Consider the following 16,455-nt stretch of genomic DNA (forward strand, 5'->3'; position numbering starts at 1 on the left):
GGGGCCCGGCATGGCGGGGGCCGGGGCCAGGCCGGGCCGGACCCGGACCTAAATGCCTCTGCTTCTCTCTGCGCTGTTGGTCTTGCTGCTGGCTGCGCTTAGCGCCCTCTTCCTAGGCCGGTGAGGGCCTTCCCCCGCAGCAGTGGGGGGAGGGGAGGGAGAGGAAGAGACTGAGGAGGGGGCGCGCACTCTTCGGGCGCGGGAGGCGGAGGGGGTTAGATCGTGGACAGGAGTGCGGGCGGAGCTGCGGGGTGAGGTACGAGTCACGGGGAGAACGGGGAATGCCTAGATTCCGAACTGGAGAGGTGTGTGGAGGAAGGGGCCTTGCGCGGTGGTCTCCCACAAGCCCTTAACTGAACGCGAAGGGGTCCTGCAGCCTTGCCCTGGAGCCCGCGGCCAGGAGGACTGGCCGAGCCGGGAGAGCTGCTTTTGAGCTGGCCGATGACACTCGCAGTGCTTTCCCGCGGACACCTGTCTGCGGGGTGGGGGCAAAGACAGACCCCTGGAAAGTGTGTGATGGCACATTTGACATGATTGCCTCCGCTTTGAGTCCTATTGGGTCCTTTTCGTTCTACTTCGGGTTCCTGAAGATTTGAGGGGTTGCTTTTTTTTTTTTTTTTGTCCTCTTCGTAGAGGGTGGAGATGTTTATCTGGTTTCGTCTGGGTGGAGGGGTCATTCGGGGCTAAGGTCCTGGTTAGTGCGGCAGAATGAGTGTGCCGGAGAGGTTCTTTTGGAGACTGGAGAGTTGCCCAGAAAATCCAGCTGTGGAATACTATTCTTGGAAGGTCTTCTAGCACCAACAGAGGGTATGGGAGCCTTGGGAGAGGGTCTTATGAACTCACAGGGATTTTTCTGTAGGTGGCTTGTAGTACGGTTGGCCACCAGGTGGTGTCAGCGGAAGCTGCAGGCGGAACTAAAGATTGGCTCTTTCCGCTTTTTTTGGATTCAGAATGTCAGTCTTAAGTTTCAGCAGCACCAGCAAACAGTGGTGAGTTGTGGGAAAAACCCCCGAGTGGATGGGGATGGGGATGGTGGAAAGGTTGATCCAGTTGAATTTCAACTTTTACGTTCCTTTGGAAAAAAAAAAATCCTGCTAACTTTTCTAGTTGGCCCCACCCCTTGCTATTTCTTTTGCTAAAATGATTTTAGAGCTGGTTGGGGACCACTGGGATTGATGCAAGTTGTTGAGTTAAAAAATGTTAATAGGGCACAAAGTGTCCAGGACACATAAAAAAGATACAGGAGTAAAGATAACAGCAGCTAGGAAAGCTTACTGTTCTAATTTAAGAGGGGAGACAGGACAGCATATCCATAAAAAAGAAACACTAAGCAAGTGCAACTAACATCATTATGAGGAACTAAATCCCAAGTGCTGAGCAGGAAACCCATAGAAATGGAATGGGGTGTATTTAGTAAAAGGGTGGATAGCACTTCCTGCTTTTCTGTGACCCAGAACCCTTCCTGGCTTGTTAAGCTGCTGACTGCTTACTGAGCAACTAGGGTGCAGAGCTTTTTCCCTCACTCTTGTAGGAAATTGATAACTTGTGGATTTCCAGCAAACTCCTTAGCCATGACCTGCCGTGAGTACCTCATATCCTTACTTCTCCCCTTGGGGAATGTCCTAGGGTTTTCACAGAATAAGATTCTTCTATAGAGTTCTCTCAGCCCAAAAAGGGAGAGACATATTTACTGGAGTCTCCTTGTTAGTCTGAGTGCTATTACCTTATGAGACTGTTGTTGATAATTGCTCAGAGACTGTCCTCTGTGATTTGAGTTATGTTTCTGGGGACATTGGAGAGTGTGAGGGAGGAGAGGAGACTGCTATGGAGGGATAGACCCAGTGGCATTAAGGTTTCTCTTTTGGGCAGACACTATGTGGCGTTGTGCTTTGGAGAAGTACGCATCAGAACAGACCTACAGAAGGTTACTGGCCTGTCTGCCCCATTCTCACAGAGAACTGGGGTGGATCAAAAAGAACTGTCTTTCAGCCCATCCTTATTGAAGATCTTCTGCCAAGTGAGACTACTACTTCTGTTCTTTACTATACTCCGGGGAGAGTTGGCATTAGAGTTGTGGGTGGATTTTTCTATTTTGTGGGCATAATGCTAAGATCTGCCTCTCTCAGCTGGAAAGAAAGGGAATTTTCTTGACATTAATTTTTGTTCATTCTTTCCAGCTATTCTCCATTCATGTAGATGCTATAAACATCATGGTTCTCAAGGTGGCTACCTCTGAGTCCTTGTGGCACATTCAGATCAGTAGAAGCAGATTTCTTTTGGATAGTGATGGGAAGAGGTAAGGTGGGTGAAAGAGGGTCTGGTAGGGTCTCATTCTTGCCTTGGGTTGCTTCAGGGAAGATGGATATCAGGTCCTCCTCATTATCAAAGCATCAAATTATTCTATGAACTTTTTTTTTTTTTTTGGTCTTTTTTGAAACAGGGTCTCGATATGCAGCTCAGGCTGGCCTTGAGTTCACTTTGTAGCCCAGGCTGGTCTCAAACTCACAACGATCCTCCTGCCTCAGCCTCTTGAGTGTTGGGATTACGGGTGTGCGCCACCATGCCCGGCTATTCTGTGAACTTGGAGGAGTGGTCTTTCTGCTTGCCTTGTTCTTTCTAGCCAACAGAGTTTGATTGGAAATAAATGATGAGGAAAGGGGACCAACCAACTGCTCTTAATCTTTTTCTTTGCCTAGGCTAATCTGTGAAGTAAGCTTATCTAAGATCAACAGCAAAGTTCTGAAGAGTGGTCAGCTGGTGAGTGAATATGCAGTGGTGATTCTAATGCCTCATTTCCTGCTATGGTATGAAGGCACTTAGGGCCTACATTTTAGATTCTGTGTCTTTATGGGCTTCCTGTGGACATCTTAGAGGCTAATTTTCTCTGTAGGAGGACACCTGCCTAGTGGAACTCTCCCTGGCTCTGGACCTGTGTCTCAAGGTGGGCATCAGCAGTAGACATCTGAAGGCTGTCACTGTGGATGTGTGGACACTCCATGCTGAACTACATGAGGGCCTCTTCCATAGTCAGCTCCTGTGTCAGGGCTCAAGCCTGGTATCCAAGCCTGTTTCCTGTTCAGGTAAAGCTCCGATCATTGAGCTTCTTGGCTGCATTGTTCTCAGGGGTTATTTTGGAAGTAGAAAAAAACAGTAGTTCCACTACTCGTTTAGGTTTGAGTTGTTAGTTACCATGGCCTTTGACACTGAGGATAGGGGAAATAGGGCCTTTGTGGTGAGTGAAAGAACTAACATTCAAGTGGATACCCATCATGAATCAGAACTGTACTGTGTGTTTTGTATATGTTTTCTGACTAAATCCTCAGCCTTTCATAGGTAAAGAAACTGAAGCCCAGAATGGTTAGTTAGGTAATTTGACTTGAGGTCTCATAGCTAGTCAGTACTCAAAATGAGGTTTAAATTATTTGGCCCTTAAGTCCATATTCTGTCTGTGATACCAACCTGCTCCCATACTGTTTGGTTTTTATATTCTGGGGAAGGGAGTACATCGGGTACTGGGTTCTGTGGTGTATTTGCCTTGTGGCTTTGCTTAGGCATTTTCGTAGCCTTCTTTATTTGGCAAGATTTGGCCAAAGAGAGAGGGCTTCTTGGAGAAATTGAGAGTGTTAAAGGTTGATGGCTCTTATGTTATGTATTCATATTGCCAGAGGAGACAGAGAATTTGGCTGAGCCAGTGCTTCCTGGCCTGTACCTCCTCCAGCAGCTGCCAGACCAGGTGAAGTTGAAGATGGAGAACACAAGTGTGGTCTTGTCCATGAATAGTCAAAAGAGGTGAGGTCTATTTTGACAGAGTATTGAGAATGATAATGTTCGTCATATGCGGTGATCTTCATAGCCAGTCTAGCAGATGCAGTGATCTTATCTGTAAGGAGAAAGGAAGTACGAGTGGCATTCCATGTCTTTCTGAGCTGGAATCTGTCTCTGGCCAGGCACCTGACTTGGACACTGAAGCTGCTACATTTCCTCTACCACCGTGATGAGGATCAACTGCCTCTGAGAAGCTTCACCGCAAACTCTGATATGGCACAGATGAACACTGAACTCCTACTGGAAGGTTCATGAATGGGGTTACTGGTACTGACAGAATAGGAAGACCAGGCACTCTCTTTGCTCTTGTCCTACACAATCTCCTTAAGTATCAGTATTGGAAGGAGAAGGGGAAACATACTGAAAGAAAATAGCCCCAACTCACAGTGTTGGTGACTGCCTTGCCTGCCTTTCATACTCTCCTAGTTTTACTTCTTGCCCTCACTTTGCTCTCCTCTGATGTGTCTTCTGATCTCTTATAGATGGGTTGTTGCTATCCCAGAGTCGCCAGCGCATTGTCTGCCTCAACTCCCTCAAGGCTAGTGTGCAGGTATGATGACTGTAGTATCAAGAATTGTTTCTTTCTCTGCTTTCTCAAATAGTGTTACTAAGTTAATGAAATAAAACTCAAGCCCACAGTTCTGGTTTTCTAATTTTCAGGTGACCACTATTGATCTCTCAGCCTCTCTACTTCTGAACACGTGTATCATTCATTACCGGCACCAAGAATTTTCTCATTGGCTGCACATGCTAGCACTGGAGACTCAAGGGTCTAGTTCACCTGTTCTTAAGCAAAGGAAAAAAAGGTTCATTTAATCTTTCTTCAACCTCTGTCTTATCAGGTGGATTCTTTTGGTACACGTGCCATCTTGTGTGAACTATATATTTGACTGTTTGTTCCTTTTTTTTTTTTTTTCCTATGTGTGTCTTTGAGACAGGGTCTTACTATGCAGTTCAGGCCGGCCTTGAGCTCACTTTGAAGCCCAGGCTGATCTCGAACTCGCAACAGTCCTCCTGCCTCAGCCTCTGTGTTTGCTCCTTCTAAATCTCAGCCTCAAAAGCAATTCTGTTTTATATATCTTCCCCATTAGATCAGACTCCTGATAGCAGGGAGATGTCTTCATTTTTGTTTTCTTAGTGCCTAGCACCACGCCTTACACAAAGTGAGCATTTGTTGAGCTGAACTTAAGTGATATAGAGAGTCTTGTATGCCTTAGGTTATAAGAAGACAGTGGCAGGTCTGCAGAACCATTTCTGTCTTTGTATAGTACTTTCATTGTACTACACATAGAACCTAATGGTTTGGAAATGATATTTTTTGGTTATATTAGGTTAAATCATGTGCTATGCTGATATTCACCAGATTGACTATGAAGATGGCAATTTCATGTGGTTCAAGGTTCCTGCAGATTAACATTGGGAGCAAGTTTAGTCTTCGACTTTGTAGTCATCACTATGCCAAAGAGTCACATCAAAACCAAACTTCCTCTTCAAACTTACAGTCTTCCTACCTCAGCTTCCCAGAGTGCTGGAATTATAGGCATGTACCACCATACCTAACACATTATTGTTTGATATGGAAATTAATTCCTATCATAGAGCAGCTTGCTGAAGCTCTCAAAATCATCTCAAGACTAAAAAAAAAAAAAAAAATCATCTCAAGACTCTCTATCGAGCCGGGTGTGGTGGCGCACTCCTGTAATCCCAGCACTCGGGAGGCTGAGGCGGAAGGATCGTTTCGAGTTCGAGACCAGCCTGGGCTACAAAGTGAGCTCAAGGCTGGCCTGAACTGCATAGTGAGACCCTGTCTCAAAAAGACAAAGGAAAAAAAAAAAAAAAAAAGACTCTCTATCACTTAAGTTCAGCTCTATCACTAAGTTTCCAGCCTGGGAAACTTAGTCTGTTAGCAAGACCTTGTCTCAAAATAAAAAATAAAAAAGGGTTGGATTTGTAGCTTAGCATGAAGGCCCTGGGTTCAACCTCCTGTACTGGAACAGCAATAAAATCAATATCTTATTCCCGTGTAGACTCTTCCCTCAAATCCTGGCTCCCATTATCTTCAGCACCTCCCTCTCCAATGTCAACATTTCCATTCAGCTAGGAGATACACCACCTTTTGCCTTGGGATTCAATTCCATCTCTCTGGGTAAGTCTCTGGGATAGAAAGGGAATAAGAATTAAAAGGGACCGTCAGAGGCAGCCAGAGTGGCTTAATAGAACTCTTTCTCACCTTTTTTCAGATTACCAGCACCTCAGGCCACAAAGCATCCATCAGCGAGGTGTCTTAACTGTCGACCACCTCTGCTGGCGTGTGGGCAGTGACTCTCACATTCAGCGGGCACCACACCCACCCAATATGCATGTTTGGGGTGAAGCGCTTGTCCTGGACTCTTTTACATTACAGGTGAGTGGAGACTGGTGAGTAGGGCTTTTATAACTTCCTATCCTGACATACTTAAAGCATTGAGCATTTCTTGGCATAAGGGAATTGCAAAACTTACCTGCATGCTTTCATTGAGTTCCTCCACTTCTTTTCTAGGGTAGCTACAACCAGCCTCTGGGGCTGTCCAGCACCCAGTCAGATACCCTTTTTCTTGATTGTACTATCCGAGGACTTCAGGTAGAAGCATCAGACACTTGTGCCCAGTGTCTGTCTCGTGTCTTATCCTTGATGAGTCCACAGTCTGGGAGATCAGCTATCTCTAGGGAATCTTCATTTGGGGAATCTGTGACATTACTGTGGAAGGTGGATTTCAAGGTAGAAGACATGAACTTGTTCAGTCTTTCTTCTCTGGTCGGTAAGTGAGACAGGCAGTCTGTACTGAAGTGAGTAGTATATAACAGAGCAGATTATGCTGGCTCAGTCTGTTCCTTGTCATTTAATGAAGCTGATTATCTGGAATGTTTCTAATTAGAAGCATGAGATGTAATTTTTGTTTAACTATCGGGTTTTTGTCTTCTTTTTTTTTTCTGGTACTAGGGATTGAACCCAAGGCCTTTGCATTGAGCTACATTTTGAGCCCTCTTTAATTTGAGACAAGGTCTTGTTAAGTTGCTAAAATTGCCCAGGCTGGACTTGAATTTACAATTTTTCTGCCTCAGTCTCCCAGAGCACTGTAATTACACATCTGTTGCTTGCTCTTTTTGTTCTTCTTCTCTTTTTCTCCTTCCCTTTCTCCTTGCCCTTCTTTTTCTTCTTCGTCTTTTTTTGTTGGAGCTGGGGCCTTTACATTGAACATTATAGTCTTCAGCCAACCTTTTTTTATTTTGAGACAGGATCTTGTTAAGTTGTGTAAGCTTGGCTCACACTTGCAGTCCTGCCTCAGCTTCTCAAAGTGCTGAAATTACAGGCATGCACCACCCAACACTATGCCTGGGGCTCTTGCTATTTCTTTTCTTTTTTTTTTTTTTTAATTGAGACAGGGTCTCATTGTGTAGTGCAGGCTGACCTTGAACTCACTATGTAGCCCAGGGTGGCCTCAGACTGTCAGCGATCCTCCTGCCTCAGCCTTCCGAGTGCTGGGATTACAGGAGTGTGCCACCACACTTGGCCTATTGCTATTTCTTAAGGGCTTATGAAAGGCAGTTATTAAAAGCAAGACATATAAGAAAAAGACTTAGCCTTGATGTTTTCAAGAGAATGAGTTGTGTTGCTTTTTATTTCCTTGTGTAAAGTTCTAGATAGTGAATGATACATTTTTGGGGAATTTGTAGGAGTTAGAGAACTTCTTGGGCTCTACCAGGTTTAATTAAAGAGGTGAAAGGAAAAATTTCCCTAAGAAATGAGAAATAAACATAGAGAAACCAGGATAAAGATAATTAAAATAAAGGGGATAAGTAAAAATGGAGAGTGACAGGGGAAGTTGGTGTTTGAGAACTGAGAACCAGTGCTGACATGGTTTCTGGATGTTAGGTGCTTCTGAGGTACGACTGGACACACTGACAGTCCTGGGCAGTGCTGAGACATCCACTGTGGGGATTCAGGGGCTTGTGCTTACACTGGTGAAATCAGTCACAGAGAAGATGCAACCCTGTTGCAAGGCTCCTGATATTCCTACTCCAGTGCTCCGCCTCTCCATGCTCTCCCTCACCTATCACAGCAGCATACGGTCGCTAGAGGTAAGGTGCCTGTGGGAGGGTGGGGCCCGAGTGGTCCCCTTTCTCCCTGCTTGAAGCCTTTCTCAGTCCTTAGGACTCATTCTGTGAGACTTACCTCATCCGAAAAAAACATGACACTTGTTTTTTCTTTTTGGGGAGCTTGTTCTGTACATTTTCACTTCTGTTCTAAACTGTGGAATTAAAAATGTACACAAAATCGGAGAGAATGTTTGAGTTTTCCTATATCCAGCTTCAGTAATTATCAATTCAACTTGTTGTCAGTGACTTAACTTGTTTTACCTACAAGTCTTCTCTGTCCCAGGCTCTGGGATTATTATGACTGTTTTGTGGTATTGGGAATTAAACCCTACCTCCCCAGGCCTTTTTATTTTTTTGAGATAAGCTCTTACTAAATTGCCCAGGTTAGCCTTTATCTTGCAATTCTCTTGCCTCAGCTTGTAAAATAGCTGGGATTACAGATATGTACCTGGCAAGGCTCTGGGATTATTCTGAAGATGATAGACATATAATTTCAACTGTAAATATTTTAGTGTATATCTCTGAAAAATATGAGGCTTTTAAAAAATAATGATCTAGTTGGGTGTGGTGGCATATGCCTATAATTCCAGCACTTGGGAGGCTAAGGCAGGAGAATCACCTTGAGTTTGAGGTCAACCCAGACAACATTGTGAGTTTAAGGCCAGCCTAAACTATATAATGAGACCCTGTCTCACGCTTCTCCCTACCCAACCACAAGAAGAATAATTTGAACTGGCTGTGGTGAAGGCTGAGGCATAAGCAGCTAGTTTGATGCCAGCTTGGGCCACATAACCAAAACCCTGTTTCAGAAAAGACAAGAAAAAAAAAGAAATCTGGTGTCATTTTCCTGAGAGAGCTAGAAGTGATCTGAAGATAGGAGCAAGTTTTTTTTGTTTGTTTGTTGTTTTTTTGAGACAGGGTCTCACTGTGTAGTTCAAGCTGGCCTTGAACTCACTGTGTAGCCCAGGCTGGCCTCGAATTCATGGCAATCTTCCTGCCTCAGCCTCCCTAGTGCTGTGATTACAGGTGTGTACCACCATGCCTGGCTCTTTCCTGTTTTTTCAGACTTCACATTTCTTTTTTTTTTTTTTTTGGTACTGGGAATCAAACTCAGGACCGCGCTTGCCAGGCAGGTGCTTGTGTTGCTGAGCTTTATCCCCGGCCCCAGACTTCACATTACTTTGGAAACCGAAGAGGTTCTTGTTTTCAGGAACTGGAACTTGAGAGAATATTTCTGACCGAGAATTTTAATTTTTTCTGTGCACTTACATATTCAGAATTGACTCTGTTTTTCAAGATGATGAAGATTTTACTCCTTTTCTTGAGGCCATAAGTCAATTACTCGGTTGTAATGACTGCTTTTTATACTACCTTTTAAGAATTAAGTTGAGATACAATCAGTTCATGAAACACTTCAAATTTCAGTGGTTATTAGAGTGTTAATCAAATGGTAACTCAGGAGCAGAAACACGAAACCAATAGTTTGGCTTTTTTTTGAGACAGGGTCTCACTGTGCAGTTCAGGCTGGCCTTGAACTCACTTTGTAGCACAGGCTGGTCTCGAACTCGAAATGATCCTCCTGCTTCAGCCTCCTGAGTGCTGGAAACCAATAGATTTATTGAGTACCTGCTGTGTTTAGTGAAGGTACTATAATAGCTATTTAAAAATTAAAACACATGGCCCCTGTTCTCAGACAATTTACAATCCAAATGAGATTGTAAAGTGTAAGTGCTATTAAGTGTAAGATAAGTCACAACTGGTAACTCAGTGTGTTAATATTAAGGGGAACAAAGGAAGGCAGTAATTAATGTGTTTACTCAGGAAAGACTTCCTGGTAGAGCTAGTCCTTGAGTAATCCTTGCCATCTCTACTGTTCTGAGATACAGTGACTGACAGATCCCTTTCTCTTGTTCCTTAAAGGTTCAGTGTGGTGCAGGTCTGACTTTACTCTGGAGCCCCCCAGATCATATGTACCTGTACCAGCATGTCCTGGCCACCTTGCAGTGCCGAGACCTACTAAGAGCCACTGTGTTTTCTGAGACTGTTCCATCCCTTACACTGGAGACTCCAGGACCCACTTCTGAGACAGAACATCTCCCTGAGCCATCTCTACCAAGGCGGCTGCTAAACCTGACACTGGAGGTGAGCACAGCCAAACTGACTGCCTTTGTAGCTGAGGATAAGTTCATTACCCTGGCTGCGGAGAGTGTGTCACTGAGTCGGCATGGAGGTTCATTACAGGCTTACTGCCCAGAGCTGGCTGCTGGCTTTGATGGCAATAGCATCTTCAACTTTAAGGAGGTGGAGGTACAGCTGCTTCCTGAGCTGGAGGAGATGATTCTCCACCGGAACCCCTTTCCTGCACTGCAGACCCTCCGGAACCGTGTTTGGCTTCTCTCCCTTGGCTCAGTCTCAGTGGAGTTCCCTTACCAGTATGACTTCTCTAGAACTCTAGATGAAGCTGTGGGGGTTCAAAAATGGCTGAAGGGGCTGCATCGAGGGACTCATGCTTGGACTTCTCCAAGCCCTGCCCAACTCCCACCTGATTTGCTGTTGAAGGTTCAGCACTTCTCATGGATTTTTCTGGATGATGTTTTTGAAGTGAAACTTCATGACAACTATGAACTGATGAAGGATGAAAGTAAGGAGAGTGCAAAAAGGCTGCAACTGCTAGATGCCAAAGTGGCTGCCCTTCGGAAACAGCATGGAGAGTTACTGCCAGCCCGAAAGATTGAGGAGCTCTATGCCTCTTTAGAACGCAAAAACATAGAAATCTACATCCAGCGCTCTCGTCGTCTTTATGGCAACACACCCATGCGCAGGGCATTGCTCACATGGAGCCTGGTAGGGCTGGAGCTAGTTGCTCTGGCAGATTCCTCCTTCCATGGGCCTGAGCGTGTGGTAGAGCAGGTTCGAGAGCTTGATCCAGGTAGCCCTTTTCCTGCTGAAGGAATGGATCTCGTCATTCAGTGGTGTCGCATGGTCAAGTGCAATGTTAAGACCTTTCTAGGTAAGTAGTGCTTCTGTTTTTGTGGAGCCCAGTGTTTGCTGTTGGAGCTGGAGGGAAGCTGAGTGGTTATAGAAGACCTAGGTTGTTTTTGGGAACTGTGGCTGTTTTTGATTGGGTGGAATGAGATGGATGGACTTGCCCTTTCTTTCTTTGTTCCTGAATTTCACCCTGAAAGTGCTTGGCTGACATAAAGAGACAACTAGCACAGTCATCTTTGAGGTTATTGTGGTTCTTGGATCTCAATACTGTTTCTCACCTTCTCTAGAGTCTCTGTGACCTTTCTAAGTCTTGCTCCTTACCAGCTGTCAGCCCTTGTTTACTCAGTTGAATTTGTAAATGCACATGGGTAATAGGGGTGACAAGGGGGGAAAAATTCCTGAGAGTGCTAAGACAGCCTCTGGGATAGTTATATGTATCTTCCCTATAACAGTTCGGATCAGAGACTATCCACGGTACTTGTTTGAGATCCGTGACTGGAGGCTGATGGGTCGACTTGTGGGCACAGAGCAGAGTGGTCAGCCTTGCTCCCGTAGACGTCAGATACTGCACTTGGGGCTTCCATGGGGTAACGTGGCAGTAGAGAGAAACATGCCTCCGCTCAAGTTCTACCATGACTTCCACTGTGAGTAGAGAGGGCATTTGATTTTGCTAAGGGATATTTGTGGTGGCTGGGCACTTTTGGAATGAAGGAGGAAGAGCAGGGTGACATTCTGTTACAAGCTATATCCTTTGTTTCTCTGTGCTAGCGGAAATCTTCCAGTACACGGTGGTGTGGGGTCCATGCTGGGATCCAGCCTGGACATTGATTGGCCAATGTGTGGATCTCTTAACCAAGCCCTCAGCGGACCCCAGCCCACCCTTGCCCTGGTGGGACAAAAGTCGTCTTCTGTTCCACGGGGACTGGCACATGGACATTGAACAGGCAAACCTGCACCAACTGGCCACTGAGGTGAAGGGTCCCTGGGAGTTATTTTCCTACTAGGAGGGTATGGTTGGGACCTGTACAGCAGGTGTGGGTAGAGAGAAAAGTACTGTTTTGGGATATGAAGATGGTTCTCTTACCTGTATTTCATCAAGTTCTTGGAATGGTTATAGGATCCATACAATACAACTGAAAATATGCACTGGGAATGGAACCACCTTTCTTTTCACTGGAAACCTGGTCAGTTTGTGTTCAAAGGTGACTTGGATATCAATGTACGAACAGCCTCCAAGTGAGTGGAATGAAGGGTGAGGGTCTCCGGGTGGAGGGAGAGGGGAAGAGCCAAGGGGTGGCAAGTGACCAGGTCACTGAGGGTTGGGGCTCCGTTGTGAGGCAGGTATGACGACTGCTGCTTCCTTCACCTGCCTGACCTCTGCATGACACTGGACCTGCAGTGGCTGTGCCACGGGAACCCCCATGACCACCATGGTGTCACTCTGAGGGCCCCAGAGTTCCTGCCTGAGGTACCCTTGGGCCAACTCCATGACTCCTACCGGGCCTTCCGCTCTGAGAACCTCAATCTCTCCATCAAGATGGATCTGACTCGACACAGTGGGAGTGAGGCTTGGGTCTGGGGCAATGGGGAGGGAGGGCTTGGAAGAGGGCTTGGAGGAGGGTTTGGGAACTGAGGGTTTCAGCTTAAAGGAAGACAGATAGGAGAAGAGCAGGGGAGAATTTGGATCTGGAAATTTGAGTGAGGGGAGAGAAGTTTGTGTCTTTTTAGACCTCTGTAACCATATCATAAATTGGCCAGGTATGGTGGCACACACCTGTAATCCCAGCACTCAGGAGGCTGAGGGAGGAGGATCACTGAATTTGAGGCCAGCCTGGGCTACAAAGTGAGTTCAAGGCCAGCCTGAATTGCATAGCAAAACCCTGTCTCAAAGAGACAAAAACACACACAAAAAAACCCAAACAAGGACAGTACCATAAATTAGATGGCTTATAAACAACAAACATTTGTTTCTTGTAGGTTTGGAGCTCAGGAAGTTTAAAATCAAAATACTGGCTTGTTCACTATCGAGGGCCCATTCCTTATAGATGGCACCTTCCTCCCTCATAGTGGAAGGAGCTAGTTATTTCCCTTGGACTTTATTTATAAGGACATTAATGCTATTCATGAAGGCTTTGCCCTCATGATCTAATCACCTCCTAGAGGCCCACTTCTCTTCTTTTATCTTAGGGTTTAAGATTTCAGCATAAGAATTTGGGGTGGGCATGTAGCGTAGGTGGAAACAAACAGCTCAAAAGAAGATGATAGGGATACTGAGTATGAGATTGGGTGCTGTTTGGATTTTTAAACCTCTAAAACCTGAAGTAGGGAAGGATTTAGCCACAGCTGTGTGTGTCAGCATTAGCTGAAACATACCTGTCCTTTTCTTTGCAGCAATATCCCAGCCCCGAATTCTGCTATATAGTAGTACCCTGCGCTGGATGCAAAATTTCTGGGCAACTTGGACTAGCGTCACAAGGCCTATCTGCAGAGGAAAGCTCTTTAACAACCTGAAGCCCAGCAAGAAGAAACTTGGCCAGCACTATAAGCAGCTTTCCTGTACTGCACTTTTCCCCCAGCTGCAGGTAAGGCTTTAATGACTGACATCTTAACTTCATTCCCCTTCCTTCGTTTGAAAAATTTAATTTAGTTTATTTTAATTTTTCGTATTGGATCTCTTAATCATCCTCTTAATTTCGTATTGGGTCTCAAATCATCCTCTTTGTTCAGTCTGGTGCTCTCCTGTTTCCAGGTGCATTACTGGGCCTCATTTGCCCAGCAACGGGGCATCCAGATTGAGTGTAGTCAGGGTCATGTCTTCACTCTGGGAACTCAGCGACTTATACCTCAAGGTAAGAGCAAAGACTGCTTTCATTTCTTTTAGCCTGTTCCTCTTCCATTTCTTCTTTCTCAGTTCCATTACCTTCTCCCTTAATGACTCAAATTATCCTTCTAAACTGATTTGTCTGGACTCTGTATGCCTCCTTTTCTTAGCGGGTACAGTGATGCGGCGCCTCATCTCTGAGTGGAGTGTGACCCAGATGGTTAGTGACTTAAGTCAGGTGACCGTTCACCTGATGGCCTCACCCACAGAAGAGAATGCTGATCACTGCCTTGATCCCTTGATAACAAAGACCCACCTGCTGAGCCTGTCTTCCCTCACCTACCAACGGCATAGTAACCGCACAGCTGAGGAGGTACTCCCTGACATAATCTGTTACCTTAGTTAAATTAGTAGATATCTCAGTCTGCTTGAGCAGCCTTAATGAAGGTTGCTTATACACCACATATGGCTTAAAGAGAAAGTTGTCACAGTTTTGGAGGCTGGGAAGTCCAAGATCAGGGTGGCATCAAGGCTTAGTTCTTTTTTTTTTTTTTTCTCCGGTACCGGGAACTGAACTCACAACCTTGCGCTTGCCAGGCAGGCGCTTTGCCGCTGAGCTAAATCCCCAGCCCCCTAGGCTTAGTTCTGATGAAGACTATCTTCTTGGTTGGCGGATGGCTACCTTCTTATGTCCTCAAATGAAGAGGGGGTGGGGAGGAGAAGACGTGCTCAGGTGTGTGATGTGTATGTGAAAGTGCTCTGGTATCTCTTATAAGAGCACTAATCTTTGTCATGAGGATTCCATCTGACCTTATCGAAATCTAATTACTGTACTTCCCATTTCCAAATACCATCACATTGGGGTTTGGATCTTCAACATGTAAATTTGGAGAGCACCTAATTCAGGCCATAGAAGTAGATTTTAAGCTAAGTTTCTGGTAAGGTCCCTAACTATATTACTAGCATATGTGTCATCTATAATATACTCTTAGTTTAGCTGCTTCAACATTTTTTTTTCCACACTGAGCTATATCCACAGCCCTTTTTATTTTTTATTTTGAGACAGGGCTTTGCTGAGTTGCTAAGTTTTCCAGGCTAGGCTTGAACTTGCAATCTTTCTACCTAGAGTTGCTGGGATTACAGGTATGCACCACCACATCCAACTTCCCAACATCTTTTAGAAGAATCCTTTTTTCCCTTTCCTTGTAAAATAGTCGCTTGTCCAGGATATAGAGTACAAGTTCGTTACTAGCACCTAATTTGGCATAGATTTTTTTCCCCAATTAGGGAAGGATTTTAAGTTGAAATTCCCTGACTTATTTAAAATGCATTAGAGCTGGACATGGTGGTGCGTCCTTGTAATCCCAGCACTCAGGAAGGCTGAGGCAGAGGATTTCAAGGTTGAGCCCAGCCTAGGCAATTTAGTGAAGGCCCTGTTTTAAAATAAAAAAGTTCTGGGGATGTAGCTCATTGTGAAGGACTTGGGTTCAATCCCTGGTACTATTTAAAAAAAAAAAGAAGATACATTAGGTATAGCTGGGATGTAATATTTAAACTAAGACCACTTAGTTTTTCTTTCTCCAGGGTCTTCCCTTCTCCTCTAGAATAGACTTTGTATTGTTCCATTCGCATTTGTGTTTAGAAGCAGTGGTGGGAATGTTCATTCTAGCCTGGGGTCCTTTTCGTGTTTCTTAGGAGCTCTCTACTCGAGATGGAGATCCTGCTTTTCATACCCACCAGCTGTACTTGGTAGATTTACGGATTTCCTGGACAACCACCAACCGGGACATTGCCTTTGGTTTATATGATGGCTACAAAAAGGCAGCTGTACTCAAACGTAATCTTTCTACTGAAGCCCTGAAGGGTTTAAAGATTGATCCCCAGATGCCAACCAAAAAGCCAAAGCGGGGTGTTCCACCCAGTGCCCTAGCCTCGCCTCATGTCGACACTCCTAGCTTCAGTGGACGGCCCGATAAGGGGTCATCAGGAGGTAGGCTGGACAAGACTTTATCGGCTTAGGTTTACAATGTTGACAAGGGCTTGGACAAAGGTTTGAGGACTGTATCGAGGCTGGAGGTGAAACTTAGTATTCCCTATTAGGCCACTTTAGCCTTATATAAGTATAGAAAAATGCAAGTTTATAGTGAGTTTGAGAGGGTCATGAAAGGGATTAGTCCCACATGAAAGGAATGAAAGAATGTGGTAGTTATTTCTGACTGAAGTGAAGGAAGGAATGTAATCAGGGAAGGGTTTGTAAAGGTTTAGCTATACTTTAAAGATTTAGTATGGTTTGAACATGTAAAAATGGAGAGGAAGGGCAAACAACACAGAGGGAGTAACCTGTATTAATAGTGGAGTTGGGAAAGCTCATGTTCAAAGGAGAGTGAAAACTTGGATTTAGTTGACAGAGTAGCAGAAGGATGGAGTGAGGAAAGGGAAGATGATGGAAAGGGAGGATGGAGGAGGATCAGCAAAGACTGACAGGGCTAAGAAGCTTTTGATCTTTGCTGAGTAGGGAATAGTGAAATACTGAAGGTTTTTGCATAGGAGTGCCATGATTAGAACTTCCCTTTTAGGAAAAAAAATCTGGCAGTGGTGTGTACGAGTGCTGGAGAGGAAGAAACTGAAGGTGGGTAGACAAATTGAGAAACTATTATGGTATCTGAATAAGAGTCAGTAAGGGC

General features: G+C 45.0%; 1 protein-coding gene across 1 annotated transcript in view; it reads left to right on the plus strand.

Annotated features, from left to right (window-relative positions):
• Nucleotides 1-41: 41 nt before the first annotated feature.
• Kiaa0100 (KIAA0100 ortholog) overlaps nt 42-16,455 on the plus strand; it is a gene marked incomplete at its 5' end in the record, with an annotated part of 34,867 nt that continues 18,453 nt past the window's right edge. The window contains 24 exon segments of the mRNA XM_005402743.2: nt 42-120; nt 860-989; nt 1,532-1,581; nt 1,870-2,017; nt 2,178-2,296; nt 2,697-2,757; nt 2,891-3,080; nt 3,666-3,789; nt 3,948-4,072; nt 4,308-4,375; nt 4,486-4,631; nt 5,853-5,971; nt 6,066-6,229; nt 6,365-6,623; nt 7,739-7,944; nt 9,883-10,972; nt 11,403-11,594; nt 11,719-11,921; nt 12,068-12,186; nt 12,292-12,512; nt 13,342-13,532; nt 13,700-13,799; nt 13,942-14,144; nt 15,467-15,761. Of these exon segments, the coding sequence (XP_005402800.1) occupies nt 53-120; nt 860-989; nt 1,532-1,581; nt 1,870-2,017; nt 2,178-2,296; nt 2,697-2,757; nt 2,891-3,080; nt 3,666-3,789; nt 3,948-4,072; nt 4,308-4,375; nt 4,486-4,631; nt 5,853-5,971; nt 6,066-6,229; nt 6,365-6,623; nt 7,739-7,944; nt 9,883-10,972; nt 11,403-11,594; nt 11,719-11,921; nt 12,068-12,186; nt 12,292-12,512; nt 13,342-13,532; nt 13,700-13,799; nt 13,942-14,144; nt 15,467-15,761 (4,591 nt within the window).

The sequence above is a fragment of the Chinchilla lanigera genome, unplaced genomic scaffold (genome assembly GCF_000276665.1).
Source record: "Chinchilla lanigera isolate Chin_1 unplaced genomic scaffold, ChiLan1.0 scaffold00080, whole genome shotgun sequence".
Lineage (NCBI taxonomy): Eukaryota > Metazoa > Chordata > Mammalia > Rodentia > Chinchillidae > Chinchilla > Chinchilla lanigera.